Source organism: Cariama cristata, unplaced genomic scaffold (genome assembly GCF_000690535.1).
Source record: "Cariama cristata isolate BGI_N322 unplaced genomic scaffold, ASM69053v1 scaffold7751, whole genome shotgun sequence".
NCBI lineage: Eukaryota > Metazoa > Chordata > Aves > Cariamiformes > Cariamidae > Cariama > Cariama cristata.
This window is the reverse complement of record NW_009599766.1, coordinates 39,463-58,927: the sequence shown is the minus strand read 5'-3', so window position 1 is coordinate 58,927 and position 19,465 is coordinate 39,463. Positions and strand designations below refer to the sequence as shown.

At 47.7% G+C, this 19,465-nt stretch overlaps 1 protein-coding gene across 1 annotated transcript in view; it reads left to right on the top strand.

Moving 5' to 3' along the window:
- Positions 1–9,549: 9,549 nt before the first annotated feature.
- Positions 9,550–19,465, top strand: part of LOC104168990 (glutamate receptor ionotropic, NMDA 2B-like) — a gene marked incomplete at its 5' end in the record, with an annotated part of 31,087 nt that continues 21,171 nt past the window's right edge. The window contains 5 exon segments of the mRNA XM_009709792.1: positions 9,550–9,758; positions 10,071–10,242; positions 10,914–11,067; positions 12,596–12,721; positions 16,247–16,476. Of these exon segments, the coding sequence (XP_009708094.1) occupies positions 9,550–9,758; positions 10,071–10,242; positions 10,914–11,067; positions 12,596–12,721; positions 16,247–16,476 (891 nt within the window).

Here is a 19,465-nt window from a genome sequence, read left to right as displayed (position 1 = left end):
AAGGAAAGGTGCAAGGATGCCAGAGAGCAGCCCCCTTAACCACACAGGGGGTAGAGGGAGAGCAGCAAGGGTGTCCCTGGTTGCCCCTATCCCACAGCTTTGCTTCCTATCTGTCCCCTTTGCAAAGCTGGGTAAAGAGACCGGGCAGAGAACCAGGGTGCAGAGCAGAGCTGATGTTTCTGCTCAGTTTGGAGGTGACGGCTTGGAGCAGTGGCTGGGTTACCTGCCCCTTGGGATGGCTCCGGTGCAGCACCGTGTTCCGGGCTGGGGGGGCACGCAGGCATGGACCCTGAAGGTGTGGAGGCGGTGGGGCTGGCGGTGGCTGTGCCAGCCTTAACCCAGGGCCAGGATCTGGACAAAGAGTGTGCGGCAGGTGGGGACAGCATTTGCAATCACCTGCCTGGAGCTCTCAGTGTGGTGAGAGGAAAGAAACGGGGGCGTGCAGCTCTGGAACTGCCTTCCCTGAAACCTTGCTCCCAACACATGTGGTAATTCCTCCCCTTTTCACCAGCCAGAGGAGAGCTGAGCACCCTGTGTCTCTGTGCGGAGGGGCCTGCGTGCCCCCCTGCCTGCCCGTGCCCCGCTCAGCAGCGGGCATCTCTGCCCGGGGCAAAGCCAGGCAGGAGGGCAGGGGCTCCAGCTGCTCTGTTTGGGGGGGGGAGGTGTTTCCCCTGCTGCGACACCCTCGCTGAAAGGTGAAGGATCTCTGATACTCTTGGAGAGGCTTTTCAAAGCAGCGCCTTCCGTCTTGCTTGCACAGAAAACAGTGAGGTTTAGGCAACCCACCCCCTCTTCACGTTGCCTCCTCTCCTAACCCTACTGGGGCTTGCTTCAGCATTTAGCTTTTCTCAGCACCGGGAAATGTTTCTGGCCTTCCTCTGGATCTGCATTTTTAAACATTCCTTCAGGCTCAGGTCCCAAGAGATGCTGGGAGAGATATTCGCGCGGTGTAAAGAGCAGGTGTCACTGCGCAGGGGAGCACAGGTCGGGGTTTTGTACACGGCTGTACAGGACCCACGTACTGGCCAAAGCTCTAAACCATCTCCCAGACTGCGGTGTGAATTGGCAAGCCCATCCCTCCCTCTGTGTAACATGTTTTAGGGGGGAAAAAAAGTCTGAGTGAAAGAAATGAAAGCTCAGCAAAATGCAAACCCAAGCCCAGCTCTCAACAGGGAAAGCCAAGGGGAAAAATCATTAGATAGGGCATTACATGCATGGACACGTACTGGATGCGGACACACACCTGCACAATGCGGATGCACTCCTAGAGACTGCGAAATGCTTTCATAAAGCATTTAGATGCCTATACGTGCACATAAAAATACATTTTTCTTTAAACCTTTGTGACTCCTGAACCCACTGTGACACAAAACCTGCAATCTTACCAGTAGCCCTGCTCCATTTTCCCCTGCCCCACGGTTCTGCAGAGGAGAGCAGCAGAGATGCTCAAGGTGAAACCTTCTTTCACCTTAGATGAGCAATGGTAGGGACAGTATAAGCTCCCTGGCTTTGGATTTTATTTCCCAGACCAGAATCAGAATAGACTGATGTTGCTGGAGTTTAGGACATTGTATTAAGGTCCTCTCTCCTCGCAGAGAGTAATTTCAGAAGGGCATGATGGCTCTAAGGATGCAACATTATTCAAGTGAGAGCCTGAGTCAGGTGCTGTCACTGTCTGTTAGCTGGAGGTGGGTTATGTTGGATGGTACAGTCAAGCTGCAGTGTTTGTTCAGATACAAATTTTTTCCTAATTTTTCTTCCAAAACCCCAACACCTCATTTGCCCTCCCAGAAGCTCTGGCTTTGGTGAGTTACATCCTACATCTCCAGCCTCCTCGGGTCACAGCCCACACTAGTACCACCAGCTTCCTCTAACCTCTCCCCTCGTGTCTCTTAATTATGCCCGTGTTGATTGCAGTCTGCATGCCCGTAACTCATGGTTATGGGTACATCAGGGAGCACTGAGGACCTTGAACAAATACATCCCCCCTGGAAACCGGGCTGCTCCTGCATGAGCCAGCCTTGCCTGGGTAAACCATGTTGTGGGCTGCCAAGTTAACACTCCCACCGAGAACACCACCATCTCGTGGAGGGAGTGATGGGGTGATCCTGGCTGGTTTTATGCCTGTAGTGATTTCTTGGTACCTTCTGGTTTGGAGGAATGATTTACCAAGGCAAACACTTTGGCATTCTCACAGCTCTGACCTTTCTGTGACACCAACGGAGCTCCGTAGTTCACTGGCTCTGCAGAAGTCAGAAGCGCTCAAAGTGTGTCTCGTTAACCTTCTCAGGCTAATCATGGCAGGGGACAGGACCTCAGCAACTGCAAAAAGCATGTAAATGCACCAGGAAAGAAACATTTCAGCAAAAATGGCAAGAGCTGAGTAAATGCCAGACCTCGGTGAGCTGGGGGACTGTGTTTCTGCAAAGAGCTTTTATTCCCAGAATGAGCAGTAGAGCAAGAGCACCCTTCCTGTATTCTAAGCCGAGCCTCTCTCTGGCATATGCTGAGTGCTGTGTAAATATGGAGGGAAGAAAATTCCACCATCTCCTGCAGCCTACATGTTTAATTGAAAGGCTATTAGAAGCAATTCCTGCTTCTGCAGGTGTGGTGAAGAAAGCAGCCTTCCCCAGGTGGTTGTGGAAGGTGAACTTGAGGTTCAGGAAGGAATGTTGTTTCTGTGTTAATTAATTTTGCATGTGGAGCATTCACAACCATTTCTTGTCTGCTTTGGCTGATGTGGCTAATTAATCACCTTAAGTGTCTGTAAACAGAAGATTTTTGCTCTCCCTAGCATCTCTTCTCCACCTGCTGTAGACCAGCCTATGTGAGGATACGGACCTGTAGCATCACAGGAATGATACATTGGGTAACAGCTGTGATGGCAGCACTGTAAGTGTGAGAGTCATGACTCAACCAGCTTGGGTGAAGGCTAAGAGGAATGTTCTGTTCTCAGGGCACCGGAGAAAGTTTTGCTGCTGAATGAGGGAAGTATGAGCCTAGGAGGTGGAGATTATCAGTAACAGGAGTGTTTGTGTTCATGTGGGTGTTGCTGGGGGACAGAGGTAGAATGATTAAGACTGAGGTTTGACATCTGCAGGCTGAAAAGTCAAGGAGAAAAGATTTTCCACAGAGGAATTCCTCCTTTTGCTTCTGCATATTTAAGGCCACGGGAGTGGAAAGGCTCATCTGGTCCCATCCCTGCCGCTCTAGGCGCCAACATCCTATAGCCCTGTACAAACCAGTTGTGCTTCTTCTTGACCCCATTTTAGTTGTTTTCACAGCTCTTTTTGGGCAGCTGTTCCAGAACTTCCCTCTTCTGATGGTTAAAATCTGTCTTATTTTCAAGGCAGATTTCCTCACAACCACTTGTTCTTGTACCAACATTGTTTTTCTGCTTAAAAACCACTTTTCTTCCTCCCTTGTGTATCTGTCCCCCCTTTATTTATACAGAGCAGTCATATCCCCTCTTGGCTTTCATTCATCTGGGTTAAACAAGCTTTTTAATCTCCTCCTTTAAGGCATGCTCTCCGTTCCCCTAATCGCTCAATCCAAGGTTATTTCCGATAACTAGCTTTTCTGTAAGGTTCCTCGCTGCTTTGCCCAAACCGAGTGTAAAACACCACGACCTATTGCGTGTGCAGTAATTTTGGGGTGAAGAAATGTGTCAACTATCAGATCCAGAAAAAAAGACATCAGGGTGCTGCTGTTAAAATTTGCATTTGCTCTCCACCTTATCTCTATGAAGCTAAAGTCTCCCGTAATGACTTAGTTCTTGATATAATTTCTCTTTAGTAAGAGTAATGACATCTCTATCCAGACTGAAAGCCAAGCCTATGGAGGTACAGTAGATCTCTGTAGTTCAGTCCTGATGAAGTATCTTGCACCAGCCTTCCAAAAACTCTCTCAGTCCCAAATGATTCCAATTTATTTATGTATGATTTATTTCTTCACAGTCTACTGCAACATTAAGGTTAAAACAGCATCCCTCAGGTTTACCTTTACTTTTATGTACCCTGAGCAGCGTGTACTTCCATTGGCAGTGTCCCAGTTATAATTGCTATTTCTATGGCGTTTCTATTATTCCTACAGTAGTCCTTTTCAGGTCCTGCCCAGTTGTTCTGGTTTTCCCATGTCCTCATTCAGGATCTGTACTAGTTGTACTGACAAGGCTCTTATTTCTCCCTGGCCTCTCCCTGCTTCCCAGAGGGGTTAGGTATGCTTTTCCATCAGCCATATTGCCAATAACATTGCTATTTTCTGCCCGCTGCCCAACATCCTACCTTTACCTTTTCTATATTTGATCTTCTCTTTTTCAAGTATTAAAGTCAGGTGTAAAAGTTACATAAGCTTTTCCCAGTTAACTATCTGACAGCAAAGATAAAAGACAGCAGTTTTCACATTTGCACCGTTCCCAGACTCACGCTGTGTATGGTCCCTCCTCTAGCTCTCGACACGTCTGGGCGGCTCCTCCGTTCAGTGCTATTTGTGCTATATTATTATATTCAGTGCTATATTACGTCCTTTTCTGTCTTGATCTGCCCTGTCTGTGCACCCCAGAGGTGAGTTGTCTCCGGTTTACACAAGGTGGAGTGGAGGCACAAGGGTGCAGATCAGATTCCAGAGGTCCTTGGTGGAACAGGGAATTTCTGCCTTCTGATCCATGCTCTGTGTTGTTGCCTTAGTGCTTCCCCACTGGAATGAACAAGCCTCTCAGTTCCTGGGAAAAAAAAAAGGTGTAATAAGGGAGGAAACATTGAAATCTTGGGGTAAGGCGGAAAGCGGTTCAAGTCTTAAGTGAGTTTGAAATGGTCTTTCTTTTATTCTGTAAATGAAACCAAATCCCTTTTGTTCCTTTTGTATTTTTTCTATACCAGGGGTGGCAGGAATTGAGAGAAGATTTCAAATGGAAAGAGAATGGTACACGGCACCGTGCAAATAGGAGCCTGAACGAAATAAAAACTATCAACAGACTTTGCCCAGACATAGCTCTCCTGCAGCCAGTGGAAAAACAAGCACCTGAAGGTTCAGACTTTCCCCTGAACCCTCACTCCAAATACGAATGCAGTACTTCTGAACATCTTGCTTAAGAAACGTATCTGAACATTTCTGGTTTCGTCCAGAGTTGTATTCTGCTGCTAGTCCTTGAAAGCCAAATTTCTAGGAGGGTTTTTTTTTTTTCCATCTGTTGACGTTAGTTGGAGGTTTCTCCAGATGCTCTTGTGTTTTGAAGTCCTGCCTTGGCATATGAGGAGGAGCTCAGAAATTGGCTTCTGCCCTGGCTGGAACGGACGATTTTGGAAGTTCGTGGGAGTAGCTTGTACTTGGCCGTACCACCCATCTGGGTACGGGTTTTGTAAATGGTGAGGCTGGGTGCTGGTCATTTGGACAGGTGGTTGCTTTTGCCAGGGTAGCATTTAAGATCTCCACTGAATGAGACTACCAACTCCTCTGTGTTATAAATATCTTACTGACCTGATAGCACTGAGGAGAGCACATGTAGAAGAATAAGGAGATACACTCTCCTGATATAAATTGCAGCAAGAAGATTTAGGTTAGGCATCAGGAAAAAACCCTTTTTAATGGGAAGGATAGTTAAGCACTGGAATAAACTGCCCTCGGAGACCGTGGGCTCTCTGTCAGTGTAAGGACAGGTTGGACAAACATCTGCCACAAGCGGCTGGTAGAGGCCTTATCTTCCCTTGGGAGGAGAGAAAAGCCTCTGTTAAGAATTAGTTTCAGGGAACTGATATGATACACCTTTCATTAAAGATGCGCATTAACATACTGCAGAACACTTTTGTTCTGGCCGCATTATACCGCGATTAAGGCAATTTGCCAGCTTGCTGGAAGGCTTTCGGAAGGCTCTCACTTTTTCCCCTTGCATAGGCAATCTTACCTTTTGTCTGCAGGGGATAGCTTATATACTTAGGCAAAGCAATGGCATAGATGATTGACTTTTTTGTTCTACAATAGCTCTCGTTTTCTTTCTTTGCAAATGTATTGGACTTCTACTTCTAACAGCTTGTTATCCAAAGTAGAATCTTATATTTAAGGTAACAGTTAGCTGCTCCCCTCCCTCAGCACCTCCAGATTCATCCCCAAACCAAAGTGACTTTCCTTTCTTGGTAAGGTCAGGTGTGGTACAGACAGAGCAAGGGGAAGTTAAGGTGAAATTCTTAGGAGCCCTGCCCTGGCATACAGGAACATACCTAGGGATTGGAGAATATGATTAGAAAGGGGGTTTTAAAGATGCCCAACATCCTTCCTTTTGCTGATTCCATGACCCTTCAGGGCTCCTGGTGGGAGTTTGGATGACTGGAGTCTGATCAGAGAACGCCCAGTGGGTCTTGAAACTGCAGGGTGACAAATATGTAGGATGCCTGGGATGGTTTATTTTTCCTCTTTTTGCTGAAGCAAGCGCTGAGCAAAACCTAAGTAATAACAGTTCACAAGCTGTTAATACCAAATACCCTGAGACTTCAGAAGTGCCTTGCTCTCCTCTGCACAGCTTGGCAGGTTATATTCTTTGAGAGTAGGCATCATTACCTGGACGAATCTGTGACATTTAATTCTGTTGTGGCTAACCTCTGTCCCCACAGTGAATTGCTCCTTCCCTCTCAAGGCAGATTACCTAGCGTAAGGCACACATTTGTATTTTCTTTCTCTTGCATTGTCTCCATCCTCTGCACATGTGGTGTTTCTTATTATCCTTACTGTCCTTGCCCACATATTGCTTAAGCCCGCTGTTCTTTAACTACATCTGTATACGTGCATGAGCATGTAAAGAAGTCTGCCCCTTCTTAGTTCACAAAGCTTTTCTGACTTTGCTCATTCCTATCTGTACATGTCTGCAGGTATGTGGCATGCCTGATTGTTCAGGTGAGGAATGAAACCTAGTATTTGCACGTATTCTGGAGATGCTCCACAGTTAATATGAAAATTTAGGTCAGAACATTCCCTTACCTCCTGTTTTTTCTTCCTTTTTGGACAATTTAGAATGATTTTCCTGGGATATTAAGGAAGGGATGTGTACTACTGTATTTGCAGGTTAGGTGCTTCAGCACGCAGGAGGCTGTGACAAGACTGTCATTGTTATCCTAATTTCATAATGTTGTCTGTGTAGTACAACACTGTGAAACGTGCCTGGCACACAGCCTTATGAACTCCCCTTTCTGTCCCAGAGAACTTCTGGGTAATTACGAGTTGGGTTTGCCTATCTGATCTAATTTATCACTTAGGGGTTTCTATCATGCCTATTACTGTGATATCTAAGTGCTGCTGAGATTCTGCAAGATGTCTCTGTCATCAACCACTTATTTCTGTGATAATTTAATGTTACTGAGCTGAAGTCTGGGCTGTTGTGTGCAGCATCGTAACCACTGGTCCCTACTGAGCCCCATGTGCGCAGGTATTCTGCTCGTCTGGTGACTCCGCTGCGCTGGCGTTGGGGATTTGAGCTCAGTTACTCAAGGGCTAAAGTTGCACGGCGGTGATCTCTGGCTCAGATGATGATAAATTGACCTGCTTGGTCAAGGAGTGGGAAGTCCCGAGCTGAGCAGACCCTGGGTAAGCGTGTGAGTATATGCCCTTTATTCCCTTGGGAATGCACTCTCCACAGCCAGGCGTAGGAGTTAGCGTGAGCGCAGACCATCGGCTGCCCCAGACACCGCGGCCTGTCTGGGGTGGGCGAAGGGGACCACCACTTCCCAGGGCTCCCAGTCTGCCAGCTTTCACCTCCTGCTCCAAGTCTGTTTAAAAATGAAAACAAGTCCTGCCTGACCACTCAAGTAACCCAAAAAAAAGAGAGAGAAAAAGAAGAAAAATAGCTGTGTACCTGCTTGCTGGTCCAAGCAGCGCGACTCCATGGGGGGAGGGAACATTAGGGGCAAGCTCTCCTTGGCATTTTTTGCCACCCGCTTGTCGTGAGGGTCCTTGGGAAGGTACCCCGGGGCTGCCCGGCCGCTTCACCCCCTTCGTACAAAGCCGATGCCTTACCCTCGCTGGGCTGCGGTGTTCATGCCGCAGGGATGGAGGGGGGGCGCTGCTGTCCCTGGGTGATTTCTTCTGCCTTTCTTCTCCCTCCACAAGCCCCCAGAGTGGGTTTTTCTTTCATGGCCAGATGAAACATTTGTTTGTTTGTTTTGAAGGTGACAAGTGTTTTATGTGAATTCTAGCTGCTCTCAAATGCCAAACCCCAGCTGGGCTTTGAGTTTCACAGAATAACCGCTGACACCTAATGAGCCTCTAATAAGTGCTTCTCCCTTCTGTCCTGTCATTTAAATAAATAAATGACTGAAGTTTGTGGGTGGTGGGAGGGGCGTTGGATTGCGGTGGAGTGAAGCTTTTCTGTTTACCCACCAAGCAGGTACACGGCTAAGGGCTTTCATGCAAGCTTCCCACACCCCCCCATTGCCTCTGCCATCAAGTCATCGTGTCTGAGCCCTGGCCTGGAGGGCTTGCTTTGAGGATCCTGCAGGAAAGTTCCTTCTAAAGCCCACTTAGTTTCTTGCCCTCTCAGCTTCAGCTGCCAGCCAGGGTGCTAATTAGTGTCAACTGTGATGCCAGGAATTGAGAACAAAGGCAACACTTTGATAGCTGAAAGCATAGTCGATGTTCAGGTTTTTCCTTTACCTGGAATTTTTGCAAGGAACGGTCTACCATGGGCAGTAGTGGGTGTGCTACATGTATCGCTTGTGCAGGGACTGGCGTGGCTTCAAAACAACTTCTGCTTGTGGCAGTAGGTATAAGGCAACCAAGTCGACCGCCGAAGATATGATCTCTATTTGCTTAAGAAATGTAAAATGAAAAGATCTAAAATTGCAATAAGTCCTTATGGAAGAATAGCAAGATTAAAAAATAAGAGCTGTTCTTTGATTTTATTTGCCATGTGTCAGAAACGCAGAGCAATTCCTTATTTCCAGCTAAGGTACGCAGCCAAGTTGTTGTGAAAGGACAAGTGCAGGAATTTCAGTAAGGCCTTAGCAAGGGATGGCAAGAACTACGGTTAGCCCTTCAGTTGCCTGTCTCTTGGAAGAACTCAGTCCTGACTGGGAATGGGCAACTTTTTTCCTAAAGAAGGAGTTATTTCTGGACAAAACCAAGTTTGGCTAAAATGAATCTGTTTGATGAATTGACTGAAAAAAACAATGACAAAATTCTGAAAAAATAAAGAAGTTCTGTTTTGACTTTTTCAAGTGAAGTGTTTCAGTTTCTGTTTCAAAATGACATTAGTTTCAACATTTGTATATATTTCTCCTCCTTTTTTTAGAAGGAAAAAACCTGCATTTTTATTGTAGCTAGTAGGCTGGAGTCAACATTTTGGGAGACAACAAGCTGTGTTCCTGTTGTTTGGCTGAGAAAGTTGAAAAACATTCCCTCTGGTTTGAACCCACTTACTCGGAACCTTCTCCCCAGAAATGCCCTTGTCTTACAGGAGCTTACCCCAAGCTTGGGTAGTCCAGAGTGGTCCTCCTGCCCAGGCCTGTGGTTGATGCAGAGGGATGGGACAGCTAGAAGTCATATCTTGTGTGGTTTGTGTCTCCACAGGTGGGGAAATGGAAAGAAAAAAAGTTGCAGATGAAGTATTACGTATGGCCCCGCTTTGAGCTGTATCCCGACTCTGAGGAACGCGAGGACGATCACCTGAGTATCGTGACCTTGGAAGAGGCACCGTTCGTCATTGTGGAGAATGTGGACCCCCTAAGTGGCACCTGCATGAGGAACACAGTCCCTTGCCAAAAACGCATAGTGACCGAGTATGCACCCCTGGATTTTTCTCCTTCTATCGGGCTCTCCCTTCTCAGCAGAATGTAGAGAGTCTATTGGGCCAATATCACCATACCATGATAATCCTTTTTAGAAAAGTCACCTCCGTTTGCCCAGCCTGGCCTGTGTCCATTCATGACTGGCCCCTTTCATCGTAGTATGTCCCTTGACCCTCCAGCACAGAGAGCACAAGTGAAATTCTCCATGTTATATTGTGGGAGGGGGAGTGCGAACTGACAGCAGGAGGGAATTAAGGGAGTTTTCCCCCAGTCTTTTAACCCATTCTTGTTGTGACGGTTCAGGAACAAAACCGATGAGGAGCCAGATTACATGAAGAAATGTTGCAAGGGGTTCTGCATTGACATCCTCAAGAAAATCTCAAAGTCTGTCAAGTTCACCTATGACCTCTACTTGGTGACGAATGGCAAGCATGGGAAAAAGATCAATGGGACGTGGAATGGAATGATTGGAGAGGTCAGCAGCAAAGGGAGGGCATGGTGGGCTTCGTCCCTGGGCTGGGTGACACGGGTCAGGTCTGGTCTCCTGTCATTATTGAGTCCCCTTCCAGGGTGGGGACAGAGGTGACTCTATAGAAACGATTGGCCTGGATTCTTTCTGGGCACCGGGTGAATTAATCTGCTCTGACACTCTGACCGTAACTACCTTTCCTGTTCAACGGTTAATTATTATTCTCTGTAGTGTCACAAATTTGGCCTTCACAGTCAAAGAAAGAGGGTGATATCCATGCTCCAGAGAGGCTGCAACCTAGATTATGCTTAGATCGTATATAAGGTGCATAAAGAATGAAATAAGACTTTGCAGTGTTAGAGGGAGGAGAAAGCAAGGACAGAAAAATGAGATAAGACGTCTTCTCAGTGGATGATGTGTTTATCCTAAGACCTCTGCAGATTTATTTTTCATACACATACCAGCTTTGAGGGGAAGATTAGTGTCTATAGATTTCCTGAAAGAAGAAGGTGTCCTGATGAAAGATTAGAAAGGAGAGAAGATAGAAACAATATAGGGAATGGGATTACAGGAGGAAAAGGACTGTGTGGAAAGGCAGGAAGGTGAGAAGGGGCTTGGCTGTGAAGCTTGCAAGGTCCCTCCGGTCGGTGTGTCATCTCTCCCTTTCCTTCCTCCAGGTCGTCACCAAACGGGCCTATATGGCTGTGGGATCCCTCACCATTAACGAGGAGCGTTCAGAAGTGGTGGATTTCTCTGTGCCCTTCATTGAGACGGGAATCAGCGTCATGGTGTCACGTAGCAATGGAACTGTCTCACCTTCTGCCTTCTTAGGTATCATTTTAATCTAAAATTAAAACTTTACCCAGCATTCATGAAAAATTAGGTGAAGGTTGCTTGTGATTCTGAGCCTGAAAGTTCCTTTTTGGGAGTACCTGTGGGACAGGTATATAAAAATAAACTGTGATGTCTTAGTTCTGAATCCCAACCAAGCAAAATCCAGGCAAATGTGAACAGGCCCTGCCTAGGAGTTCCAGGGCATTTCTCAGCAATTGTGTGCCTAATCCCAGCAAAAAAAGGGCTCGCTTGGAGCGGTCACCTACTCTGCAGCACGTGGCTTCCCAGTGACTCAACTAATGGCGTGTTCAAGGAGTGTAGGCCAGAAGAAAATTGATTCAAGCCTTATAACTGATATGCCATCGTATTTAGTGATAAGAGTTAGCAATAAATTGTTGCACTTTGAAAGATGTTATTTGTAAAGAACATAGTAACTTGACCCTCCCTCGACAAAGCAACTGGTAGAAATTGAAGATCTAATAGAGCTTTTCAAGAAGCGTTGAGCCATCAGTTCTGTGTCTTCCAGTAAAGTGATTTCTAATGTCCTTCGGTGATGGAGGGTGATCAGAGCATGCAGAAATGATACTGCATTTCCGCAAGACATCCATGTCTTCCTAGTGTCTACTGCTTGGCTTTGTAAAATGCTTTATGATGCGGCAAACACAGTATATGAGTTACATGATTACTGTCTGCTCTCTGCCAGCATCCTGAGAACATTTACAAACAGAAATAACTATATGGGTAAAGAAATTTTTCCAAACCTCTTTAAGTAAGGGTTTCGTGACTACTTATTCTTCAGGAGTGTTTGCCGTTAGCCAGGTCCACCAATATTACTGGGGTATCGCAAGAGCAATGATAAAGTTAACTCCAAAATTTTAAATTGCAATTTAACTGAGGTTGCAATATTAGCTATAGTCTGGAGCAAAGTTCTAAGATTCTTTGGTCTGGTTCAGTCCCATCTTTATCTGTTCAGTCTTGGAGAAGAAAACCTGGCAGAGATCAAACACTTGCAGAATATGAACGCTAACATTTCTAGAATAAGCCGATGTTCCCATTGCTACAGGAATGGAATAGCTGAAAAAACTACTGTCATTATGGCTGAATCTCAGAAATTTGGAGATGCTCTTTGGCTCGATAGTGTCTTGAAAGTTGGATGCTTGTCTGAAACTCTGCCAGTTCTGCCTGATTTTCCCCACTCTCTCCAGATGGTGCTGGAGGACTTCCTGGGAACCATCTTTTATCAATGCATTTTATTTTATCAATGCATGCCACAATGGCTACATGCAGTTCCAGATGGAGCCATGTGTCACAAATGTAACAGTAGGAAGGAACGCAGTCATTACAGAAACAGAAACTACACTTCTCCCAGTTCAAAAGGGTTTTCAGACTCGGGTCGAAGGCTTTGCTGTAACTTCTGTTTTTCTCCAGCCCAGTTTGCCCCATGCTCCCACTGGGATGCTCTGGAGAGCAAAGGTGGTGAGGTGGTGTAACAGGTCTTTCACCATGATTTTCTCTTCCTCTCCAGAGCCTTTCAGTGCTGACGTATGGGTGATGATGTTTGTGATGCTGCTTATCATCTCTGCGGTGGCCGTCTTCGTCTTTGAGTACTTCAGCCCTGTGGGCTATAATCGGTGCCTTGCCGATGGCAGAGGTAAGGGCTGTCCCTCCTTGCCGTGATCGTCTCTCGCTTCCAATCCTGGCTCCTTTGTCGGGATGTTTCCTTTGCCTTGAACAGGATGTGGATCTAGCCTGCTCTGAGCTCTGTGTTCAGACTAAAGAGGGCAGGGATGGAGGCGGGAAAAAGGCTCTGAAGAGAGCAGATGTGTATAATGGATAATTTGCTTGGCTTGGGAGATGGAGCTGTGTCGCCTTTCATCTCTAAAGCATTCACCAGCTCCAACTCATTTCTCATTGAGGGAAAATGGGTCCTGGTAGCCGGTGCTGGCAGTGCCTGTGGTGCTGCGCTCTCTGAAGCAGTCAATCAGAGGGCTCAGCGCTGTCAATCCATCCTCCAGTGCTATGTCTCCCCGGAGAGCAAGCCGCTCTGCCGGCCTCCCAGCATAGTGCTGTGTCCTACCAACTCCGCATCTGTCACCTGGGCATGGCCCTCCCCGACTTGGCTCTCTGGCTTGCGAAGGTCGACTGAGAAAGGGGGAAGCTCATTTTCCTGGGAGTGGGTGATGGGTTATTTTTCAAGGGCAGCGGGAAAGATGGGAACGAGTGAGTGACCCATCTCTGTGGTTCTGATCTTCAGAAGACAGCCCGATGAGTTAAAGAGAGGATGGACAGCCAGCCTAAGAGACAGCCTTTTTTGCCTTATTGGCATGAAGACAATTAGCACGTTGAGCCTTCTGTCACCTCCATATCTTCACTCCCTGATGAATCAGCCCTTCAAACATTTCTGGGTTTATTGGTCCGTTCAGAATAGTGGGAGAGAGACAGTTCTTGGAAAATGCACTCATTTGATCCCCAATCTAGTGCATTTATGTCATCAAATTAGAGAGGAGGGGAAAAAAAAAGTGTTCATGAGAATGCAGGCAGAACCACATGTATGGGGAAGTGGAGGACTTCCCTCTTAACGTGGAGCTGTGGCGGGCCTTTATGGCAACTGATCATAACCACGTGGGTCTGTGGACACAAGGAAATACTGTTAAACCTGCAAGTCTCTTGAGAGATATGAATACAGATGTGGAACTGGAAGCAGTTCTTCGTACAGGTGTGCAGTTATTAAGTTAGCTGAACTGCAGCTGCGAGTATCAGTATTTCTAAGTAGTTATGAACAGTACTGCATGATGTCCTGGTTTTGGCTTAGAGTTCATTTTCTTCTCCTAGTAGCTGGTGTAGCGTTGTTTGGATTCAGGATGAGAACAACGTTGATAACACATTGAAGTTGCTGAGCAGGGCTTACCCAGAGCCAAGGCCTTTTCTGCCTCTCCCCCTACGCCAGCAGCGAGGAGGCAGGGGGTGCACAAGGAGTTGGGAGGGGACACAGCCCGGACAGCTGACCCTGATGACCCAAGGGATATCCCATACCATATGACGCCATGCTCAGTATATAAACTAGGGGCAAAGCTGGCCAGGGGTTGCTGCTTGGGAACTGGCTGGGCATCAGTCAGTGGGTGGTGAGCAATTGCATTGTGCATCACTTGTCTTGTATATTCTAGTTCTGTTTTTTTATTATTATTTTTTTCCCCTTCCTTTTCTGTCCTATTAAACTGTCTTTACCTCAACTCACGAATTTTACTTATTTCCCCAATTCTCTCTCCATCCCACTGGGGCAGGGGGGAGGAGTGAGTGAGCGGCTGTGTGGTGTTTAGCTACCACCAGGTTAAACCACGACACATGAGCAGGCAGATATTATCCCTGAGAGATGTCATGTGAAGATGCAGAAATCTGCAGCAGAGCCTGCAATCCTTGTTTGGTAATGAACGCTCTGGCTAATGTTACTTGGGCTGCATCTGAACTAGTGTACGACAGTACACCCCTGCATCCCACACCTGCATTTTCTCTTTATGGACACCAAGATTCTCTCTCCAGGGTCAGGGGGGCATGCCCTGATCTGGCCCCTACCAGATGTTGGGTTGTTGTTGGGGCGCTCAAAGCTGGAGTGCTCAGAGAGATTCCGAGTCCCTGGTTTGGATCGGAGGCTCCCATTGCTGCCTTGCCTTGTGGCTGACAAAGTAACTGTGAAAGCACACGGGTGAACAGTGGAGAGAGGAGGGCTTTGGGAGGTTTCCTTACACCTCATGGCTTCCACTGATGATTTGCAGGTTTTCCACCTGTGGGGCTTGGGGCACATTGGGTAGGGAGGAAAACAGCTACCAGCCCAGAATGTAAAAAGAGAAGGACTGCCAAACTATGTTTTATGTAGCAGCTTTGTCTCCCTGGCATCTAGAGGCTCCAGTTTTGCCAGGTGATGATTCTGCTTTGAACTTGATGTGCAATTCCCAGGGTGGAAAATGATCCCCTTGCACCTTTTGGTTGTATTTAGAGTAGCAGAGTTAGTGCTTTCAGCTGATCGATGCTATTCACTGCTCGGGTTTGGAGAGGAGCATCAAAACTTTCTTCCCTTTTGTTCCTCTGTGGGAGTCAACTGTAACCACGGGCAGGAGCACGAGGCACCAGTCAGCCTGCCCAAGGGAGGAGATAAAACATGGGATGCGAACCCAAAAGCTTGCAGAGCCAGGCTGGCACCGTTGGAAGAGTGACAGACCCTTGAACTGTGCCAGAGGACTCTCGTCCTAAGAGGGTCTTCTCGGTGTCTGAAGCAAGATCCTTGGCGTAATTGTGTCTGCAGGCTCCCTGACAGCTCCTCTGGTGCTCAACTTGAGCAGAGTTTGTTTCGGGTTCCCACTGATGGGGCCAGCTTATGCCGGGGATATGAGGCTGCTGGGAGACAGGCAGGATTTCACCAGTATTCCAGCCTAGTGCTTCGTGAGGACACACAGCTTTTGGGGTGTGAGTGAACTTCCACGCTGAGAAGTGAAAAAGGGGAAAATAGCAGCTTTTAACACACCAGATCTGCTTCTGGACTGCCTGGGGCAGAGCTTCTCATTTTCCTGAGACAGACCAGAGTATGAGTCACTGTTAGGTACCTCAGCCACAGAACATGGGGAGAAGGAGCTATGTTCTTCTCTGGCTTGTGTGTCTTCAGCAGACTGGGTAATGAAACCCTCTTGCGGAGGAATTTGTAGAGCCCTGTTATTTGACATGATGCTCTTCCTTGCACCTGTACAGGCACGGCAAAGGCCATGTTTTGCACAGGTGTATGCTGGGAGTTCAAGGTCAGCATCATCGTTGAATAGCTAGAAATGAGGATGGAATTTTTCTGACCAAACTCTATTTCTAGTGACAACACTTGAACCAAAATGGAACGTTGGGGCTTTTAGTTACTCCAGTCAGATACAAAACAAGCCCTTGTATAAGGTTTCAGAGAAAATCTCTGAGACAGAATAAATATGGAAGCCTGAGGATGCTTGAAAAAAGAGATTTTTCAGGGTCATACTTTGCTGAGATATGGTGTCATGAACACAGGGGAGCACAGCTGCGGGCATTTGTCTCACCTGTGGGAACAGATACTACTCCTAACTGAAGTCAAGACGCATATGTGAATAGAAATGCAAACCACTTAACTCTGAGATGCTCACTGTGGGATCATGTCTCTCACTCACTCTAGAGCCAGGAGGTCCCTCTTTCACCATTGGCAAAGCTATCTGGTTGCTGTGGGGGCTGGTGTTCAACAACTCTGTGCCAGTGCAGAATCCCAAGGGTACCACTAGCAAGATCATGGTGTCGGTGTGGGCCTTCTTCGCTGTCATCTTTCTGGCCAGCTACACTGCCAACCTGGCGGCCTTCATGATCCAAGAGGAATACGTGGACCAGGTGTCTGGCTTGAGCGACAAAAAGGTAATGAATCCACCCAAACCCCCAAAGCAGCCTTTTCCACAGGTGAGGCTGCTTTATCTACCCTCCCTTCTTTGCTTTTACTGGGAAAGCGTTCAGTTTTTTTCAGAGTCACATCGTGGCTTTAGTCCCTAGTTTAAATAGCACAGCTGCTCTTTGTTGGTATTCAGTTGCATTTTTACATGTTTGAAGCCCTTCAGGAATGAATTAGAAACAGAACTGAACTGTGCTTGCTTGCATGATCCCACATCACACCTTGATCGTCAACAAGAAATGAATTAATGGGGCTTTGGAGATGATGTGTATAATGGCTGTAACCTGTTTTTTCAGGATGAAATAATTTTTCTGTGCGGGAATGCTTGCCATTAGGGTAGCAAATATGATCTCTTAGTTTATTCCAGGGACAAGTTCTGTCCATGGGGGTAAATCAGCGTGGCTTTGATGATTTACTATTGCTTGCATTTGAAGTTACACCGTCATTTTTTCGAGGCCTTGGGAAGCTCAGCACGAGAAATCGTTTCCTGTTCGGAGTGTGTTTTGCTGCCTTGTTTACATGTGCTGTGTTTTGTCCTCGCAGAGCATTTGCTTTTGCTGGGCTCTGTATACTGAGGATTTTGAGGAGGTTGCCTGTGCATGCAGGGTAGCACTGTCTGGTTCATGAGGGTCCGAAGCTTGGCACACTGCTTTGTTTTTGGTTTGTGGCGAGGTTACTCACAAGGAATTGAGTGTCGGGAGGCTCGATGGCCCATGCTGAATTTGTTACTCCATCGCTGGGGTTACTTAAGAGGTCCTGCCATTGTAGGGCAACCAAGCACAAATGGGTCGCACACGCTGCTGTCGGGGATAGAAGCAAGAAGAGGACTGCAAGTGTCAGTTTGCTGCCGCTGGACCGGTTATAGTTACTGTCTCTTGTGTTCCCCACAGTACTCCAGAAATAAATTGTGGCCAGACCCCCTGTGTATACAGTGTCCTGTGCAGCAGGCTGGAAATTCTGTGGTGGATTAATTTTTAAGAGGTTCCCCCCTCCCCTTCTTTTGTTGTTTTTTTCCTGGAATGAAATATGACACAGAATAATACAATCCATGCAGAAGTGCTCCTGTTATTTGTTTTAATTTCAACCTCAATTTGTTTCACGCTGTCTCCACGTTTGCAGGGTGCTGTGCTGAGGAGGGGGTGGAGGGGAGGATGCTTTTTTCCCAGGTGGAGGTTGTTGCAGAGGCTCCTTAGAAGCTGTGGACTCCCTCAGACTGAAAGACACTGTTCCAAACCAGCCAGCCCTATCAGAGTTAACATTAGTTTGTCATCATTAGGTTTTCAACTGTCTGAGCTAAATGGGATAGTTTGTGCCTGTGATCTATTGTTTCAGGCTGTGCCTGGGCTCACGGAGAGAGCCACGCTTTCATTCTCATGTTTTTCAAGATATTCTTCATACCTGCAGAGATATGTGCATGAAATACCAATTGAAAGCGGTAACTCCTGGAGCTTCACAGAGCATTTGGATACAAGTCTCTGGGCCTATTTTAGGTGATTTCACTGTAGGGCTGCCTGTGTGCGTTGGATTGAGGTCATTTTCTTCTACTTATCTTTGCCAACATACCTGGGTTTGCTTTTGCTATCCTAAAGCATATGTGCTTTGTTTCTTGGGGAAGAGAAAGGCCACAGAACGTACTCAGATCGTTGCTGTATGCCTCAAACACAGCTGATAGTGCGAGTGCAACATTTGGGTAAAATTACAAGCTACCCGAGCATCTGGAATCAGATGAAAATTGGCCAGTAAAAACTGAAGGCCAACTGCTGCCTCTGGAGGATAAAGACAGGTGGGACTAACTGCATCCAAAAGATGTGAGTGAATAAGCCTGATGTACGGACCTCGTGGATTTCCACTCTCTGAACATGCAGAGGGCCCTGCAGAATTTGGGAAGAGCCATCCAGGCATCTGTCGTGCTGCTTCAAGAGGCCCTGGTTTGGGAGGAATTCCAGCTCTTTGAAATCTCCTCTTCTCCCTCTTCCAAAGCCCCCATGCTGCTTGCAGCTCGCTCACCCCCTCAGTGCGCTGCTTAGCAGGGGTGCAGGGTGCAGCCACGTCCAGGGCCGACGTAGATGTGCCCGTGCTCCACCGCCCTTTACCTGCCGCCTCAAATCAGCCAGTTCAGGCTTTCAAAGGAGGCAGTCGCTGACCGATGCCGGGTGACCAAGAGGAGTGACTGTAGCCTCCGCTCTCTTTGATCTGGTGCCCGCAGCAGAAGGGAGGCAGATCAGCCTCCTGCCCCGCTACAGCAGCTCGCAGGGGTAGCTGTATCCAGCACAAGGAGTCACCGGAGGATGCAATCCAAGCCAACGGGCAAAGGGCTAGCTATTTTACGGGATATTCTTCAGACTTGCATAGACCCAGATCTGCTTGCAAATGTCTTTGTAGCATGGCAGCACCTGGGGAAGGTGTCCCACTGGCACTGTACAGCAGCCAGAATGCCAGATGCACTCACAAAATCCGTTACTATGCCTGCCTGGGCAATGCTTGTCACGGTCAGGCTGGCTACACCCTGCGACAGCCACCCTGAGGGTCTCCTTGGACCCTCTTCCTCGGGCCTGGCCTGGGAAGAGCCACTGTGAGAGGTGCCTGTGGCTGCCAACCTGCTGCTTCCCCAGAAGAACGGGCTGAAACGCTCCAACTGTCTGAGGACTTGGATGGTGTCTTGGCCGTGCCCCGGCATTTCCTTCCTCATGACTCGCAAGATGGTGACCAACATCATGTCCCCGCTGTGGGTGCTTGGGCAGGCCTGCCCGAGCTGAGGGGCTGCCTCTGTGCCAGGGTAATGGGGTGGGCTGGGGGCGGCTGGGGGCTCCCTGGATGGCCGTTGGTGACCTCTGCCGCTCTCGCTCTGGCCCGGGTGACGCTCACCCTGCTGAGTGCCACCCCTTTGTGCTCAGCTGGCCCAAAACCGGGGCCAGAGCTGACCCAGGATGGCGGTTAATTCCCCCGTGTTAACCCACG